This window comes from Trachypithecus francoisi, unplaced genomic scaffold (genome assembly GCF_009764315.1).
Source record: "Trachypithecus francoisi isolate TF-2019V2 unplaced genomic scaffold, Tfra_2.0 Lachesis_group2, whole genome shotgun sequence".
Classification (NCBI taxonomy): Eukaryota; Metazoa; Chordata; class Mammalia; order Primates; family Cercopithecidae; genus Trachypithecus; species Trachypithecus francoisi.
In genome coordinates, this window is record NW_022681465.1 from 97,881,161 (window position 1) to 97,899,191 (window position 18,031).

At 32.8% G+C, this 18,031-nt stretch overlaps 1 protein-coding gene across 7 annotated transcripts in view; it reads left to right on the forward strand.

The window, feature by feature from the left end:
• ERBIN (erbb2 interacting protein) overlaps positions 1 to 18,031 on the forward strand; it is a 145,618-nt gene that overhangs the window by 82,433 nt on the left and 45,154 nt on the right. For all 7 annotated transcript variants that reach the window (XM_033179723.1, XM_033179721.1, XM_033179722.1 and 4 more), the window contains 10 exons: positions 1,467 to 1,545; positions 2,946 to 3,035; positions 4,065 to 4,121; positions 10,595 to 10,658; positions 12,565 to 12,639; positions 13,268 to 13,412; positions 14,460 to 14,532; positions 14,830 to 14,959; positions 15,283 to 15,398; positions 17,251 to 17,320. In XM_033179723.1, the coding sequence (XP_033035614.1) occupies positions 1,467 to 1,545; positions 2,946 to 3,035; positions 4,065 to 4,121; positions 10,595 to 10,658; positions 12,565 to 12,639; positions 13,268 to 13,412; positions 14,460 to 14,532; positions 14,830 to 14,959; positions 15,283 to 15,398; positions 17,251 to 17,320 (899 nt within the window). The remainder of the gene's footprint in view (positions 1 to 1,466; positions 1,546 to 2,945; positions 3,036 to 4,064; positions 4,122 to 10,594; positions 10,659 to 12,564; positions 12,640 to 13,267; positions 13,413 to 14,459; positions 14,533 to 14,829; positions 14,960 to 15,282; positions 15,399 to 17,250; positions 17,321 to 18,031) is intronic.

Consider the following 18,031-nt stretch of genomic DNA (forward strand, 5'->3'; position numbering starts at 1 on the left):
GTGGTTTTGCATCATTCATTTTTCATCACCTGACATTCTATATATGATATTGTGGTAAACTTGTTTACTTAAAATCATGTAGTGATGAAGTCGAAAGGGTCTGAAATGGTTCTCTAATGACAATCCTGTTAACCATATCATGTTAATGGAGCAATGGATCTTACAAACACAGACTATATAAAATTCATTTTTGGAATGTCTTAAATGTTATTAATTAGCATTCCTTTAGTTTAGATTAGAACAGTGCTTTTTAAAGTTGATCTGTGGACCAATGGTAGTCCACAAATTATTTATTACTTTATTTTGGCTGTGATAATGTCAGGGAATGAGTAAATGCTCAGAATCTTTCACTGCAGTTTGATATTATTCCAGTTGTACAGTGTTTTGTAAATGTATTGGTCCACAACAGATTGGAAAATTTAAAAACCATGATCCTTTACCTCTTTTGGCTTGAAAAGCACTCGTCTAGGATACTCCAAAGCTGAAATGTCTAATAGATCTATTGAATATATCTATCATAGTATTAAGAAATCACTGCATTTTAAAGCAGTTAATCATATTTTTGGCATGACACTGGGTTATGTGAAGGGAAAAGGTTGAGAAAAGGGGAATATAAATATAGTTAGGAAAAATAGGATAGTTGCAGGAAAGAGAAAGTGTTTCATTATCTTAGGCTGGACAGTGCTGCCTTCAGGCAATATATCCACTGGGATATCTGATGTAGATTGTCTTCTTCGATATGCAGCTTTGTTTTCAGCTTTGCTTATGTAAGTTTGGAACCAGCTCAATCAAGAGGCCAGCATTTAAAAAACAATTCTTGGCCTGTGGGGTGGCTCATGCCTGTAATCCCAGCACTTGGGGAGGTCGGGGTTTGTGGGTCACCTGAGGTCAGGAGCTCGAGACCGGTCCGACCAACATGGTGAAACTCCGTCTCTACTAAAATGCAAAAATTAGCTGGGCATGGTGGCGGGTGCCTGTAATCTCAGCTGTTCAGGAGACTGAAGCAGGAGAATTGCTTGAACCCAGGAGGCAGAAGTTGCACTGAGCCTAGTTTGCCCCACTGCACTCCAGCCTGGGCAACAGATCAAGACTCCCTCTTAAAAACAAATAAAAATAATAAAAAACAGTCCTTTTTTTTTAAAGTGAGAGAAACAGAAAGAATGTTAAATGTTCTACAATTTAGGTCCTTAACATCACATGGAGAAGGCACTAATTTTCAGAAGAAGGAAATAAAGGTAAAAATCAATTTTTTAGCAGTATGTAATTAGCAGTTATAAAGAGGCAAATAAAACGAGGAGGAAAGATAAAGAAATTGTTGTGGAGGTCATTGTTTAGTTCACATTGATGTTATCAGTTCATCTACTTCCTTGTTAATTGGTATATTACTTTAGAATCTGGAAGGTATGTATTATTGTTAGTGTTATTTTTGGCCTTTGTAATCTTTTAATTTGATCTTTGTTTTCTAGGCATACAGGAGTTTCCAGAAAATATAAAAAATTGTAAAGTTTTGACAGTTGTGGAGGCCAGTGTAAACCCTATTTCCAAGTAAGTTATTAGGTGAATTATAAATTACTTTTGTGAAGAAAACAATTATGAAACAGTAGATATTATTGTACATATTTTACCAAAAATTTTTTATCAATCTTAAGTCTATACAAAGTTTTAATTTTAGAGTTAAAAAGGAATCTTTTAAATAATCTCTCTAACCCCATATACTACTAACGTAAAATTGTGATCCCAAAGAGATAGTGAGAGTGTTTTGCTCCAAGTCTCACAAATAATGTCAGAAATGAGAGTAGAATCCACATTCCCTCACTCTGTGTTATTTACACCCTAGAAGAGTGTCTTTGCCTTCAAATCAGGTGTGTGGTTACCTTCAAACTTTTGAAAACAGTAAAGGAAACCAAAAGTTTCTTCACAGTTTTAATAGAAGGCAAAACAACAGGAAACATAAAACAATAACAACAACAACAAAAATATATGATTGGTTGCAGTGTATCAGAGATTGTGAATGTCCACTTATGACAGTGATGACTGTAAACAGAAAGTTTTCCTGGCACCAAGGCTGTTAAATTTTGCAAAAATGGAATGGTGAAGCAAAAGATGACTAGAAAGAAGCATAGCAATCCAGAACCAACATGTAAAGATTATGCCTAGTCTCTTCATTTGAAAGTATTGCTCTAGCATCAAATTCTAGATCTTTACTTGTTTCATAATCAACAAAAAATAGAAGTAAAGCTAACACATGTAGATTGTTACATGGCCCTAATGTCATTTAGCTTTAAATGTTATTTCTTTTCATTTGCTTATTATAAAACCGTATAATCTTAAAATTGTTTAGGAGCCAAATATTGAAATTGAAAGTAATCTCAACCAGTGATTCTCAGCTGGGGGCTATCATGCCCCAGGAGACTTTGGCAGTTTCTGGACACATTTTTGGTTTTCATAGTGGGGTATGTGTGTGCATGCATGTACACTGTTGGCATCTAGTTTGTAGAGATCAGTGTTGTAGCTAAACATCCTACAGTGCACAGGACAGCCTAGGTACAACAAAGAATTATTCAGCCCAAAATTTCTCTGCCAAGGTTTAGAAATTCTTATCTAGTCTTTTTGATTGAGAGATAAGACAGATTTCAAGAGTGTCTGCTGATTTCAGAGTTATACCCTAAATACATTTTTATGTATTGTGGCTCATTCATAGTTGACTGTTTTGTTCAGATTTTATATTATTAAAACAAATATTGCCTCATTTTTTGTTTACAATGTGATGAAGATACATTGAAACAAGTAGGTAATTATAAAAGGCAAATCTTTGAAGGGGCTTTTATAAAAGTAAAGAAGTGACTTTTCTGTCTGTTGGAAAGATATCTTATGAGAGTCTTAGATTTAAGTAAAAGACTGAATTTCTTACATGAACTTAATTTAAATTCTGGTATTTTATGTAGGCTCCCTGATGGATTTTCTCAGCTGTTAAACCTAACCCAGTTGTATCTGAATGATGCTTTTCTTGAGTTCTTGCCAGCTAATTTTGGCAGGTAAATTATGGTTTCTTCTAAAACCTTTTATTATTAGCTCTTATAAAGTTTACAAAACTATAAGCTACTTTGGTAGTACTACTAATTACAGTTTCATAGGCTCTTTTAAAATTATTCCCAAGCATTGTGACTTTTATAGTCTCTTTGGTGGCTTTGAATTAATTTTTCCTAGTAAACAATAATCAGTGAGAGTTTGAAGGAAAAAGAAAATGTTTTTTTTAGGTGGCCAAAACAATGTTTCAATGGGGGTAATTTCTGTATGCTTGAGATACTGAATGCTGTATTCTTAGCATTCTAAAATGATCTAATAATTGATTTATCTGTCTTCCCTGCTGTAATCAAAATTCTTGAGAAAAGGGAATCTGTTTCTCGGGGTGACCTCATCATCTCCCTGCCACCCTCAAATCTCTGAGTAATTTTTTAAACAGATGAATGAATAATAGATATGAAGTTATTACTGAGTTTAACTACTAGAGAAAATGCTAGTCAACTAAATGTTAATTTTGTAGCCATCTTTTATGTAAAAATCATTGATGTTCTTGTCAGATTCCTCTTCTGTATCTGGCATTTGCATCACTTAGTCTGTTCATTTTCTCTCTAGTTTTAGTGGCATGTACATCCATGAAGTGCCAGAGGATTTCTCCTCCTTGTTTTGTTTCTTTATTTCTTCTCAGAACAGCACTTTAGAGTTGCATTATTGTTTTTGAATCTACCAAGAGTTAACAATTTTTGTGAGCATTTTTGGTAAAAGGTATGAAATTCCTGACGATTGATTCTTGGGGATAATCACTTTGTCACTTTGAAAATGTGTAGAAGTGCTAACCCTTTTCCTCTGACCATAATTTTGAGGAGCAAAAATAGTCTTTTCTTCCTTTGTATTTTATGTTGTATTCTGTAATTTCTAATATATTACTTTGCATATAGTAATTACACAATTATATTGCTTCCTTTAAAACATTAGAATATAACATTAATTTATTAAATTCATTGTCTTTGTCCTAGATACGTGATTTGTTTTTTGTATTGCAGATTAACTAAACTCCAAATATTAGAGCTTAGAGAAAACCAGTTAAAAATGTTGCCTAAGTAAGTAAAGGTGCTGTTCTTTAAAAAACTTAATTTATAATTTTTAATGATTAAGTCTTTCAAAATGTAAATTTTTATTACCTAAAATGTAGTGCAAATTATTTGTAAATCTTGACTGTGTGGTCATCATATTTTAATTAGTGGTGTTAAAATATTGAAATGTATGTGTCTGTTGTTGGTGTTTAACGTGGTACTGTGTTGATAATGATTTATAGCTGTCTGAAACGCAGTCTTGTGTGTGACGTAAAAGTCAAAATAATAAGTATGTAAAGCCCACCTCAATACTGAGTAGAAATCACAGGTTTGTCTACTAAAGTTCATACACATATTGCTCATTAGAAAGATCCACAGGATCTTCATGTGAAGCCTGGTAACGGTAGAACTTGATTGTCTGGCTTTCTAGTGTGTTGTAAATTAGAAATGGGATGATTGGTTCCCTAATGGTAAGCTAACAACAAGAGATGGCAATCCAGGAGCAAATAAAAAAGTTTAATTGTAAAGAAACAGGTCTACAAACTCAAAATGCACTGTAGTCTGTGGCCATTCGTTGACCAAATGTCTTGAAACACTATGAATGCGTTGCTGTAGTGTTAGATTTTAAGGGTTGGCAAGCTACAGTCTGTGATTAAATCTAGTCCACTGTCAGTTTTTGTAAACAAAAGTTTCATTGGAACACAACCACATGCATTCATGTACGTATTGTCTGTGACTGCTTTTGCTTTACAGTGATAAAGTAGTTGTCACTACTGTATGCATCTGTTGTTGGTGTTAGAGTGGTTGTCACTGCCCTATCACTGTAGGCCCTAAACTTTTTTAGGTGTACAGGACCTAAAATATTTACTCTCTGGCCCTTTACGGAAAAAATTTGTCATCTCATGTTGAAATTGCATCATCAAGATTTGCCCACCCAGCCTGGGCAACAAAGCAAGACCCCCATCTCTACAGAAAATTTAAAAATTAGCCGGGCACAGTAGCATGTAACTATAGTCCCAGCTACTCTGGAGGCTTAGGAGTGAGGATCACTTGAGTCCAGGAATTTGCACTTGTAGTGTGCAACGATTGCACCACTGCATTCCAGCATAAGAACAGAGTGAGACCCTATCTCAAAACAAACAACAAACTTCTCACCTCTTGAGAAGGAAAACATCTCCAGTTACCCCAGGAGTTGTTCTGTTTACTCAGCTTCTATGACATATGTATATCTGTTACAGTATTTGCTGGATAATGTTAACATATTTATATCTGTTAACAGTATTTGCTCGATCTGTTTTTATTATATGTCACTCTCTTCTTCCCTGACCAGCATATAACATGCATGTATGTGCATGTGTGTCTTTCCCTTGGTTTCCCCCCATGATTATCTGTGAGGACAGAGACTGTGTCTTATTTTTTATTCCGAAAGACAATGTTTTGAGTAATTGTTTTATGCAGGGATGAATGTTTATAGTGATGATTGTGAGTATAAGTTAAAGCCAAATTATAATCCATATTAAAATTCAAAAAGATATGTATATATTACAGATTTGATACTCTCATTGATAATTCCTTAGCTAAAAACGTGACTGATTTCTAAGAGATTTGAATAGCAAGATGTAAATTATCTACTGAAATAGCTAAGCCTGCAATTACTATGTGATATCATAGGCAATTAACTGATTTTAACACCTTTTAGAGATTCAAATTAGACTCTCAGTGAATTTGCAGATATTCTTTTCTCCTTTTAAGATATGATTGTAGCCTTTTAAATACATTTTTACTGAGGTAAACTATGTGTAAAATTTACTATCTTTACCATTTTTATGTGTACAGTTCAGTGGTAATAAATACATTTATATTCTTTCCCCTTCATTCCTTCCTCCCCACTGCGCTCCTCAGCCTCTGGTAATCACCATTCTACTCTTATCTTCAAGAGATCTGTTTTTCATTTTTTGTTTTGTTTTTTTGAGACGGAGTCAGTCTCTGTCACCCAGGCTTCAGTGCAGTGGTATGATCTCAGTTCAGTGCACCCTCTGCCTCCCAAGTTAAAGTGATTCTTGTTCCTCAGCCTCCAGAGTGGCTGGGACTACAAGCATGTACCACCACGTCTGGCTAATTTTTTGTATTTTTAGTAGAGACGGGGTTTTGCTATGTTGGTCAGACTGGTCTCAAACTCCCGGCCTCAAATGACCTGCCCTCTTCGGCTTCCCAAAGTGCTGGGATTACAGGTGTGAGCCCCCACACCCGGCCTGGGATCTACTTTTTTTAGCTCGCACATATGAGTGAGTACATGCTTGGCTTATTTCACTTAACGTAATGGCCTCCTGATCAACCCATGTTACTGCAGGCAGCCTCTTTTATGGCTGAATAATATTCCATCTTGTACATGTACCGTATTTTCTTTATCCATTCATCTGTTGATGGTTACTTAAATTGATTCCGTATTTTGGCTATTGCGAATAGTGCTGCCATAGGCATAGCAGTTCAGATAACCCTTCGGTATACTGATTTCGTTTCTTTTGTATATATATACCCAGTAGTGGAATTGCTGGATTATGGGATAGTTCCATTTTAAATTTTTTTTTAGGAACTTCTATACTGTTCTCCATAGTGGCTATATTAATTTATATTCCCACCAACAGTGTTCAGAGATTCCTCTTTGTCCACATCCCTGCTAGTGTCTGTTAATTGCCTGTCTTTTTAATGTAAGCCATTTTAAGTAGGGCAAGATGAGATCTCATTGTAGTTTTCTCTGATTAGTGATGATCATTTTTTTCATATATCTGTTTGTCATTTGTATGTCTTCTTTTGAGAAATGTCTATTCAGATCTTTGGTGTATTTTACAGTAGAATTTTTTTTTTTTTTTTTACTATTGATTTGTTGAAGCTTCTTATGTATTCTAATTATTAATTCCTGTCAGATGGATACTTTGCAAATATTTCTCCCATTCTGTGGTTTGTTCATTTTGTTGATAGTTTCCTTTGCTGTGCGGTTTTTTAGCTTGCTGTAATCCCATTTGTCTATTTTTGTTGCTTTGATTGCCTGTGCTTTTGAGGTCTTACACAAAAAAATATTTGCCCAAACCAGTATCCTTGATACTGATACTGGGAATTAACAGTCTCCAATGTTTTCTTCTGGTAGTTTCATAGTTTCAGGTCTCAGATTTAAGTCTTTGATCCATTGTGAGTTAATTTGTGTGTGTGGTGAGAGATAGAGGTCTAGTTTCATTTTTCTGCATATAGTTATCCAGTTTCCCAGCATCAATTGTTGAAGAAACTGTCTTTTCCCCATTTTATCTTCTTGGCACGTTTTCCTAGGATGAGTTGGCTGTAAATGCATGGATTTATATCTCGGTTCTCAATTCCTTTCCGTTGGTCTGTGTGCCTATGTACTATGCTGCTTTGATTACCATGGCTTTGTAGTACATTTTGAAGTCTGATAGTGTGATACCTTCAACTTTGTTCTTTTTGCTCAACGTCACTGTGGTTATTTGGAGTCTTTTGTTGTGGTTCTGTATACATTTTAGGATTTTAAAAATATTTCTGTTAAGAATGTCAGTGTTTTGATGGGGATGACATTGAATCTGTACATTGCTTTGAGTAGTATTGTCATTTTAACTATCCTAATCCATGAGCATGGAGTATCTTTCCTTTTTTTGTGTCCTCTTTAATTTCTTACATCAGAGTTTTATAGTTTTTCTTGTATAGATCTTTCATGTCTTTTGACTGATTAGGTATTATGTGTGTGTGTATATATATACACACACACATATATAACTATATACACATACATACACACACACACACACACATATATATCTATATATATATTTTTTGAGATGGAGTCTTGCTCTGTCGCCCAGGCTGGAGTGCAGTGGCATGATCTCGGCTCACTGCAAGCTCCATCTCCCGAATTCACGCCATTCTCCTGCCTCAGTCTCCGGAGTAGTTGGGGCTACAGGCGCCCACCATCACACTCGGCTAATTTTTGTGTTTTTAGTAGAGACAGGGTTTCACCATGTTAGCCAGGATGGTCTCTATCTCCTGACCTCGTGATGCGCCCGCCTAGGCCTCCCAAAGTGCTGGAATTACAGGCGTGAGCCACTGCACCTGGCCGCTATTTTATATTTTTTGTAACTACTATAAATGGGAATGCTTTCTTGATTTTTCAGATTGTTTACTATTGGCATATGTAAATCTTCCTGATTTTCACATGTTGATTTTGTATCCTTCAACTTTACTTAATTTGTCTTATCAGTTCTAATAGTTTTTTGATGGAGTCATTAGATTTTTCTAGGTATAAGATCATGTTGTCTGTGAACAAGGCTAATTTTGACTTCTTATTTTCCAATTTGGATGCTCTTTCTTTCTCTTTGCTAGTTGTTTTTGCGTGATTATAAGTTTTGAGACCTCACAAACAAGAGGATATAGTTGTAAATATTACAAAGTAATGTGCATTTAGGTTATATGACTATATCAAAGATTAGAGCAATGGAAAGAGCTGTTGTTTTAGATATATAGTTAAGTGAAATTTAATGCTACCTGAAGAATATTGGAGAGAACAGTACCAAGAACACAAAAGATGTTTTACTTTTCCTTTGAGGAGAGGAGAAAGTAAAATGAGTTCAATACAAATGAGTTTTAGAAACAGATGGGAGAAAATCTGAGGGATATTGTTTATGTTTTCTCCTTGAGACAGGTGGCTAGATCTTAATCTAGGATGCAGTTTTACTTCTGAGATTTCTAAAGTGTTTGAGTATAGTCACAGTTGTCATTATTAACTACAGAGAGTTGAGGTTGAGACACTTTTTGACATGACAGTATATTTTCTTTTCTATTACATATCTGTATCACTCACATTTTCCTAAAATTGTTTTAAAATTTAACTTTTCCAGGCCATCATCTGTAATTGAATTTTTCCAATGCACTGCTTTTCATTTTTGTACCCTATTCTAAAACTGTTATGCCATTTACATTATGTGCTCAATAGTTGCATGTGAATTTTCTGTTATCTTGTCATTATAACAATACTGAAGCAAGAAATGTAAGATTATGTTTTGTTCTTTCAGTCTTCTCTTTCTCCTCACAATCCTCTTTACTTTTTGCAAATCTCCACCTGATATAGTTATTTGAACATAGGAAATTACTATCATAGCATGAGACTTTATACATCTGGAGAAAGATCCTGGAAACAACCTTTCGCTTGTTATGAAGGAAGCTAGAACTTACAGGTTTTCTGGGGAAAGATATGAGTAAGGAAGTAGAATTATAGTACCTGGGAATAGGCACTTAGTAAATCTAAGTGAAAACAGTTTTATAAAAATTGGCATTATGAGATGAATTGAGGGGTTGATGACAGAATGGCATATTTAAAATGTAAAGGGAAAATTCGCTTCTGATGTAGACCAATGACAGTTTCATTACAATGATGGTGTTTGTTCTTATATTTTTTAACTAAAAAGCTGGAGAAATGTTGCAACTGAGTTTTACTTACTACTAATTTTTATTAAAATTCCAGAAAAGATAGGAATAGTTTGTTTTTTTGCCATAATTTGAAGTGCCTGTGGATTTTAAATGATACTTATTTTCAAAGTATTAACATTAATGTAATATACTGATATTGTGATTATAACTATATTTTGCTCTCATTTTGTCATATCCTACAAAATCCTTAATACAGAATTTCTTATCTGGGTAACTGGTAGCATCTCTATATTAAATAATAGGGGTTATACAAAAATAGCAACTTAAGAGCATAAATATTTGTTTGAATTAGTTTCAAAAGGTACCTTTGTAAAAGGCAAGATAAAAGATAAAAGTGCAACATAGTTTATTTCATTGCAAAACTGGTTTGTACATCTTTCAGGTTCCTGTAGTTTCAGTGAAGTGTTGATGTTAAGTTGGAAGTTAAGAATGGTATATTATTGCTTTTATTTAAAATAAATGTCAGCTACTAATTTGTGATTCATATAATATAGACTTTATTTTGAATTGTATTAGATTTAATTTGAACATGTGGGGAGTAATAATACATGTATTGTTAGCATTTTGAATATTAATTTTCAGAGTTACAGTTATCTCAAAGTCTTACAAATATATGAGCAGTTTTGAAAAAGAATTTTTGTAATTATGGTAGTAATTACTAGGCATCTGCCAAAATTTATTAGCTGACTTTTACTATATGAAAATTTATTATGTGAAAAAATGGAAACTCATTATTCGTATTCTGGCTTGTGGGTTTAAATTTGTTGCAGTTGCTTCTTAAAAATAGAAATGAAAAGACCAATGAAAAGACAAAGTAAGATAATAACTGATCATTTATTTTATCTAGAAATCTGACTTTTAAAATTTTTTAGAAAATTAATATTTTTATTTTGTCAACATGGAAAGCCCATAAATAATTACATGTTCCATAAGAATGTTTTAGACTATGTTTTGAAAGCTTCCATGTAATTGATATTTTTGTAGTTAATTTTTCATTACTCCATTATGAACAGAACCATGAATAGACTGACCCAGCTGGAAAGACTGGATTTGGGAAGTAACGAATTCACGGAAGTGGTAAGTTCTCATCAGTCTCACTTTCCCTAAGTTCTTATATTTGATGAAGAACAAAATGTGAAAATTAATGTATTTCTTTTAAAAATTGGATAAAGGTTTCCCTTTTTTTTTTTTTAGTTATAAGATATGAAAGTTCTTAGCCAGAACTTTCCAGACAGATAGAAAAATTAACCAGACAGATGAACTTCTGACCACAAGTGAGCATAAAATGTAAAAGCAATGAGAAGTCCATGGAAGAGATACCTAAACAATTTTTAGCATAGGAAGCAAAAATTTGAGTGATTATAAGTGAGAAACATCAGTCTGGAATGCAGCAGGTAAAAGTAGTTCTGAATCAGAGATAGCTCCATGGGGTATTGCTTGTGAATTTATTCAGTAGTAAGATACTTCTCTGTGTTACTTAATAGCTAAGGGGAAAATCATTGAGTGAAACAACTGTTATTTTTGAAGTAATAATGAGAACCTTTTTGTTTGTGCTTTGTATGCCAAGGGCACTATGATGCTGAAATCAAAAGGAAAGGAGTAGTGTTTAAGTAGCTTTTGTCTCTAGTGAATTTTCCAAAAGAACTCAGAAAATAAGCTAGATTTTTTTTTTTTTTGAATAGGAACATATCCAGCTGAGTATCATTATTAAGTTAAGCTTTTAAATTAGTTTACAAGTTTGTTGTTTAAAATTGTGGTAGCTCACAAATGATGGTTTTAAGCATAGGAATTTCTTAAAACTGTTTGCTATAGTATTGCCCTGTGGGTATTGTATTAATATTATAAATTTCAGCTGAGGTTTGAGGAGGAACATGGTAGTTTGGAGTACCTCGTTCTCTAAAATACATGCTGTGCTTCCCAAATTATTTATCTATTATGTCCTTTCTCAATATTTGTTCTGTATGAATTAATCTGTTTCCATATTAACTATTTCAAAAATCTCATTTGTTCAGTTTAAGAATCCAACAAACTTTCAAAATCATCATTAGTTTTTATACCATTTTGGTCTCCTAACATTATACACTTTTTAAAACTTACAGTAGAATTATTATAAGAATGCACAAAAGGAAATTTCTTTTAATCCAAGTTACATCTGGGAGTCTTATCTATATTTATAGGTTAACAGTAAATCTAGCTGACATGCCTTTTATGTATGACTGTTAACTATGGTTACTAGATATGATGGTACTCTGTGCCATCACAAGATCGTTGATTGCACGTGGCTTTGTGAGGTGTTAGAAATAACTTTGAAGAGGGCAGCCTTGAAGGGACAATGCCCAGGAGCAAATTTTGCATGGATATGAAGGTCTGCCACAACACTTGGATTAATTTTGATGTCCTCAACACCATATTATAAAGAATTTTCCTCCATGTAATTAAAAGTTTTTACTAGAGGTTTAAATTACAGTATATTTGTATCATGTGGTTATGACTTTGTCTATGTACCTTTCCCTGATTGTGGACATTTAGGATGCATGTTGTCTTTTATCTTCCTCTTAATGAATGTCACCAGGGAACATTTGTAATTTTTCTATTTTCTAAAAGGCTGTATCTTCTTACTGATAATGAATGAGTGCATGTTGTTATTTTATACTTCTAAGCAGTGAGTCCTATTTTTTATTTCTTTACTAATTATATAAAAACTTGACCCTATTGTGTAATCCAAAGCTTAAATGCGTTTTTTGTAATCTACTTCTATGGAATGTCTCTTCGATTTCTCTATTAATAATTTTACTATAGTAAGTATAATGCAGTAGAAAAGCTCACATCCTGGCTCTTCTTTTTTATTTTTCCTTCTCCTGGCTCCTTTTATTTAATGATTTGAAACTAAAGGTTATTAGAAATTCCCAGGGTTCTTTTGCCAGATAAAGACATTCACATAAATTAATTGAATTACTGCTATCCCCTACCCTAATCCCAACAGCCTGAAGTACTTGAGCAACTAAGTGGATTGAAAGAGTTTTGGATGGATGCTAATAGACTGACTTTTATTCCAGGGGTATGTATATGAAAATTTAAATGGCATCACTTATTTCTGGCTCTCCTTTGCAGTTTTGTGAATTATATCTTTTATAATTACTTTTAATTAATAAGAAGAAATTGGATTATTCTTTATTAAACACAAGCAAATTACATTTTTTTCCATGAGCACATTCTTGATTATAATCTAAGAATTCTCATAATAAACATTTGTAAGTCTCCTTTTAATACTGTTGAGTGTGTCCTTTCCAATGGTATCACTTGAACTTATGTACCAATTTGCTTTACCCAAGAAATTGGTAAACTAGGATATTTTCCTGAACTTTCTGTTTTAACAACTGACAAATTGTTTACTCCCATGAAAAAACCACAAGAATCCCCATATATGCTATCTCCTTAGGAGGTAATGGACAACTGAATTCCCAAAGGATATGTCCTTTGTCACTTCTGCTATGCTATGATTAGTAGAACATCTTAGCTTTATTGCTGAATACATTTCGAATGGCATTTTAAAAACTACCTGAGAGTCTTCTTTCTTGTATTAACATTTAATTTTGAATTAAAACTTGGTGTCCAGTTCATTGCCTAAACTTTTTACAAATTACTAATGTTAGTAGAGTCATTAGATTTTCTTTTTTTACTTATAGTTTATTGGTAGTTTGAAACAGCTCACATATTTGGATGTTTCTAAAAATAATATTGAAATGGTTGAAGAAGGAATTTCAGCATGTGAAAACCTTCAAGACCTCCTATTATCAAGCAATTCACTTCAGCAGCTTCCTGAGACTATTGGTTTGTATTGCTTTCAAATTCATGCAATTTTTATTAAAATAAATTCAAGGCTTCCACATAATCTCAAATTTCACTTGTTATGAGTTAGTTATACTGCATTACCACAGGAACAGATTTTATTTGAATTTTTCCTATTATGATCAGTCGTACAGTTTGCTCCTTTGTTGACATTACTGTTTTTTATTTACTCTAAGGAAATCTCATTTTTATTTCTAATATATTAAATTCTTTGAAATAAGTTAATTTATACTAATTTGGCTTAACTGTTAGCTTTTATTGTCATAGCTTTTATTTTGGTAACTTTTTTCATTCCTGTTTCATTATAGACACTCAGACAAGAAAACAGATCAGTTGAACAGATCATGAGAGATCTATAATTGAGTCTGTGTCGTTGCTTGTTCAATGATATGTCAATGGAATTGAGTTATTTTGATGAAAGGACCCAAAACTTCAATCTTGACATCTTTTTGATGTTTTAATATAAAAACGAAAAATATTTTTGTATCTTTCTCAGTTAAATCACATGGTGGTTTTAGCTAAAACTACATTTTTGTAAGTTCGCTACGATTCTACTGTTATTTAGTCAACACTTCTTAAACTTAAAAAATGTTTTACTGTTTTAGTATTAGGATATATGGAATAGTTTGTTATACACCTGTTATGAACTACCTTCATACTACCATTTCTTTAGTCTGTTAATTCAACAAGTTTGTATTGTCTGTTTTTTCTGTGCCATGACATTGTTTTTAGACGCAGAGCTACAACAGTGAACAAGGAAGAGAAAAAGTTCCTACTATCAGTAAAGTTTATATTTTAGTGGGAGTTAATAAACAGATGTACACTGTGTTAAATAGTGATGTGGATGAAGATTGAAAGTACAGGATAAGGGAATAGAATGTTGGGATTGGGAGTGGTATCTCTTTTAGATAAGTTTATTAGGAGAGTTGTTTCTAATTCTTGTCAGATGTAATATGTCTCACATTGACTGTTGGTGGACTTGTTTCTTTTTTAAGCTGAAAAATTATATGTTGTTTCTTCCCTCATTAGGTTCGTTGAAGAATGTAACAACTCTTAAAATAGATGAAAACCAGTTAATGTATCTGCCAGACTCTATAGGAGGGTAAGTTTTTTGTGAATGTATACACCCTCAAAGATTTTACTTTCAGTTCAGCATGCCATACATATTTTCAGATATTTGCATAAATGACTTAAAGATTTTGTAAACATTTAAGTAATTAGTATACAGGTTGAGTGTGTGTTTGATAGTCAGACCTGCTTATTAATGGTGAAGTTTAGCTTTGTGAAATGGTTTCACTAGGTTTTCAAAGTCGAGTTCAAATGTTTATATGTTCTGAAATTTTGGATTATACATAGGAAACCTTTAAAAAATAATATATATTTCTTTTTTAAATTAAAGGTTAATATCAGTAGAAGAACTGGATTGTAGTTTCAATGAAGTTGAAGCTTTGCCTTCATCTATTGGGCAGCTTACTAACATAAGAACTTTTGCTGCTGATCATAATTACTTACAACAGTTGCCCCCAGAGGTAATGTATTTTGGATTTATTTAGATTTTTGTCTTCATTTTTTTCTAATTATCTTCATTATAGCTATTTAGTGTGGCTTCATTTATTTTCTTTCTAAAATAGTTTGTCAAGTTATTTATTTTCTGAATAATAATTAGCTATGTTAATTTTGAAGAGGTTCCTAAATGCTTTCTTATGTACATAAAAGTTAATAATTAGAAAGTCTAATCATTATTCCTTTTATAAATGTGGAGTATTTTTCATAACTTCCAAAATGATGTTTTTATGTGTTGATCAACCTGTAGGCCAAATTTTTTGATCCTCAGTTTATATTTCTCTTTCAGATTGGAAGCTGGAAAAATGTAACTGTGCTGTTTCTCCATTCCAATAAACTTGAGACACTTCCAGAGGAAATGGGTGATATGCAAAAATTAAAAGTCATTAATTTAAGTGACAATAGGTTTGTGATACTATATTCATCAGTTGGCTTATAGGAGACGTTGGTTAGATGAAATTAAGTTTCATATGATATATAATAGAATAGCTAGTGCTTGTTTCTCTTTAAATATACATAGTAAGTCCTCAGTGTTATTGATAGGCTCTTGGAAAGTGTGACTTTCAGTGAAACAACATACAATGAAATCACTTCTTTCGTTCATCAGTGTTTTAAGAAAATGACATTATTTGAGGACCTGCCATACACAGTTTTGCTAAAAGCTGTGGTTTCCAAGAACTTATCAGTAACATTAAATGAGGTCTTAAGTGTGTATTTTTGTTTTTTCTTTATACAAGGAGTGGTCTAATTTTTCTGATGTTAATTTATCATACGGTGGTTGTTACTATTCGTTTTAGGTTGACTTAGCTATATATTCCTTATTCTCTCCTTACAGTTACCTTTCATTCCTAAAGTCACATCTTCACCTTAATATTGCTATTTAACAAAACAATGTATGTATCTAGTCTATTGCTAATATTTTTCTGGGCAGAAATCTGGTTTCAGCAAAGCCAAGATGCAGAGCAAATTGATCACTAGGGTTGTAAATTGGAACAATGTTTAAGTTAAAAACAGAATTTCCATACTTTTTCCTGAGGTAAACATACTAATGATGATTCAACTGCATTTGTAGAGTGTTTTCACTTTTTACTTTCATAATGTCTTGTGAAGTCTTCAAAACAGCTCTATGAAATAGTATAATAGTATTCCCATTTTATGTAGGAGGGTTTTAAGACTCAGATTTAAGATGACTCACATAGCTTATAAGGTAGAGCTTTAATTTAAGCTCAATTTTCTGACTAATTATGATATTCTAACTTCTGTTTTATTCAAAAGAACCACTGCTTTCTTAAGTCAGTGTTTCACCCTTTAATTCCTACTGCTCACAGTAGGTTGTGCAAATTACCTTGAAAGAAGGGCATGGAAGACTAGTTAGGCATAAGATAGCAAGGCTGAAGTAGATAATTCCCTCTTAAATAGGATATTTTCGTTTAGTATTCTAATGAGTATTTATAGTTGACCCTCTGTATTTGTGGGTTCTGCAAGTGTGGATTCAAACAACTTCAGATCAAAAATATTTGGAAGAAAATTGTGTCAGTACTGAACGTGTACCAACATTCCCATTGTTATTCCCTAAACAGTACGGTATACCAACTGTTTACATAGCGTTTGTATTCTAATAGGTATTATAAGTACTCTAGAAATGATTTAAAATATATGGGGGGGATGTACATAGGTTATATGCAAATACTATACAATTTTATATAAGGGATTGAGCATCTGCAGATTTTGGTGTCTGAGGGAGATCCTGGAACCAATCTTCCACAGATACTGAGGAATGACTGTACTTTGTTTTTACTCATTATCATCTTAGGATAGTCTTCTAGGTTATATAACTGCTGACTCACAAATAGAGAGCAGTGCAGTTTTTATATCAAACTATCACTAAGAGTGCTTCCTATAATAGTTTGTTCTGAGTACAAATAAACCAAAGCAATTTTATGAGACATTCCTTAATGTGTTCTTTTCTCTAAGGCAGGGACAATTAACTGTTATTTTTTAAGGTTATTCTGTTATCCATTTTCTTGCCAGGTGAATTGATTCAATTGAAGAATTAATATTTTTGAAACTAATTCTTATAAAACTAGATATTTTGTCTTATGTTCTGTACAAATAATTATATTGGACTTTTCTAGATTTTTTTCTCCTATTTTTGTGCGCAACTATAGAGCATTTTTCAGAAAACCTTTGAGCCCTCATTCATTTTAAATCTTCTCAAATTTTAAAGTTTAATTTTTGTTTGTATTTTTTCCTACAGATTAAAGAATTTGCCCTTTAGCTTTACAAAGCTACAGCAATTGACAGCTATGTGGCTCTCAGATAATCAGGTGGGCATTCTGATTTTATAAGTTAATAGAGTTCCTTTTTGTGTTACATAATTTTGCACTGTAATTTACATAGGGTCATTTAAGAGCAGCTATACAGTGGTACATGTGTAAATGTATCTTTTATATAAGAAAAATCTCAAAATATTTAGAAGGACATGACTTTTTATAAAATAGGCATCGATTTATAAGTAATGAATTCTGTTGGACTTGCCTAATTTTTCCTAAATCTGTGAAAATTTTGAGAGATTAGGAAGTCAGACTCAAACTCTGATTTTAATAGCATTATCTCATACACTTGTCATATTTTATAGTGAGAACACTTAAAGTCTACTTGGCAAGTTCAAGACTATAACAATGTTATTAACTGTAGTCACCACGTTGTACAGTAGAGCTCTTGAACTTGTTCCTCCTAACTTGACTTTTGTACCCTTTGACCAATATATCCCAATCCATGCTCCAGCCCACCCCTGCCAGCTCCAAAACCCACCATTTTACTCTTAGTTTCTTTCAGTTTATCTTTTTTAGATTCCTCATATAAGTGAAAATGTGTGACATTTATCTTCTTGTTCCTGCTTATTTCACTTAACATAATGTCCTCTAGGTTCATCCATGTTGTTTCAAGTGACAGGATTTCCTGAATAGTATTCCATTGTGATTGTATGTGTATTTGTGTACACACACTACATTTTCTTTATTCATTCATCCATTCAT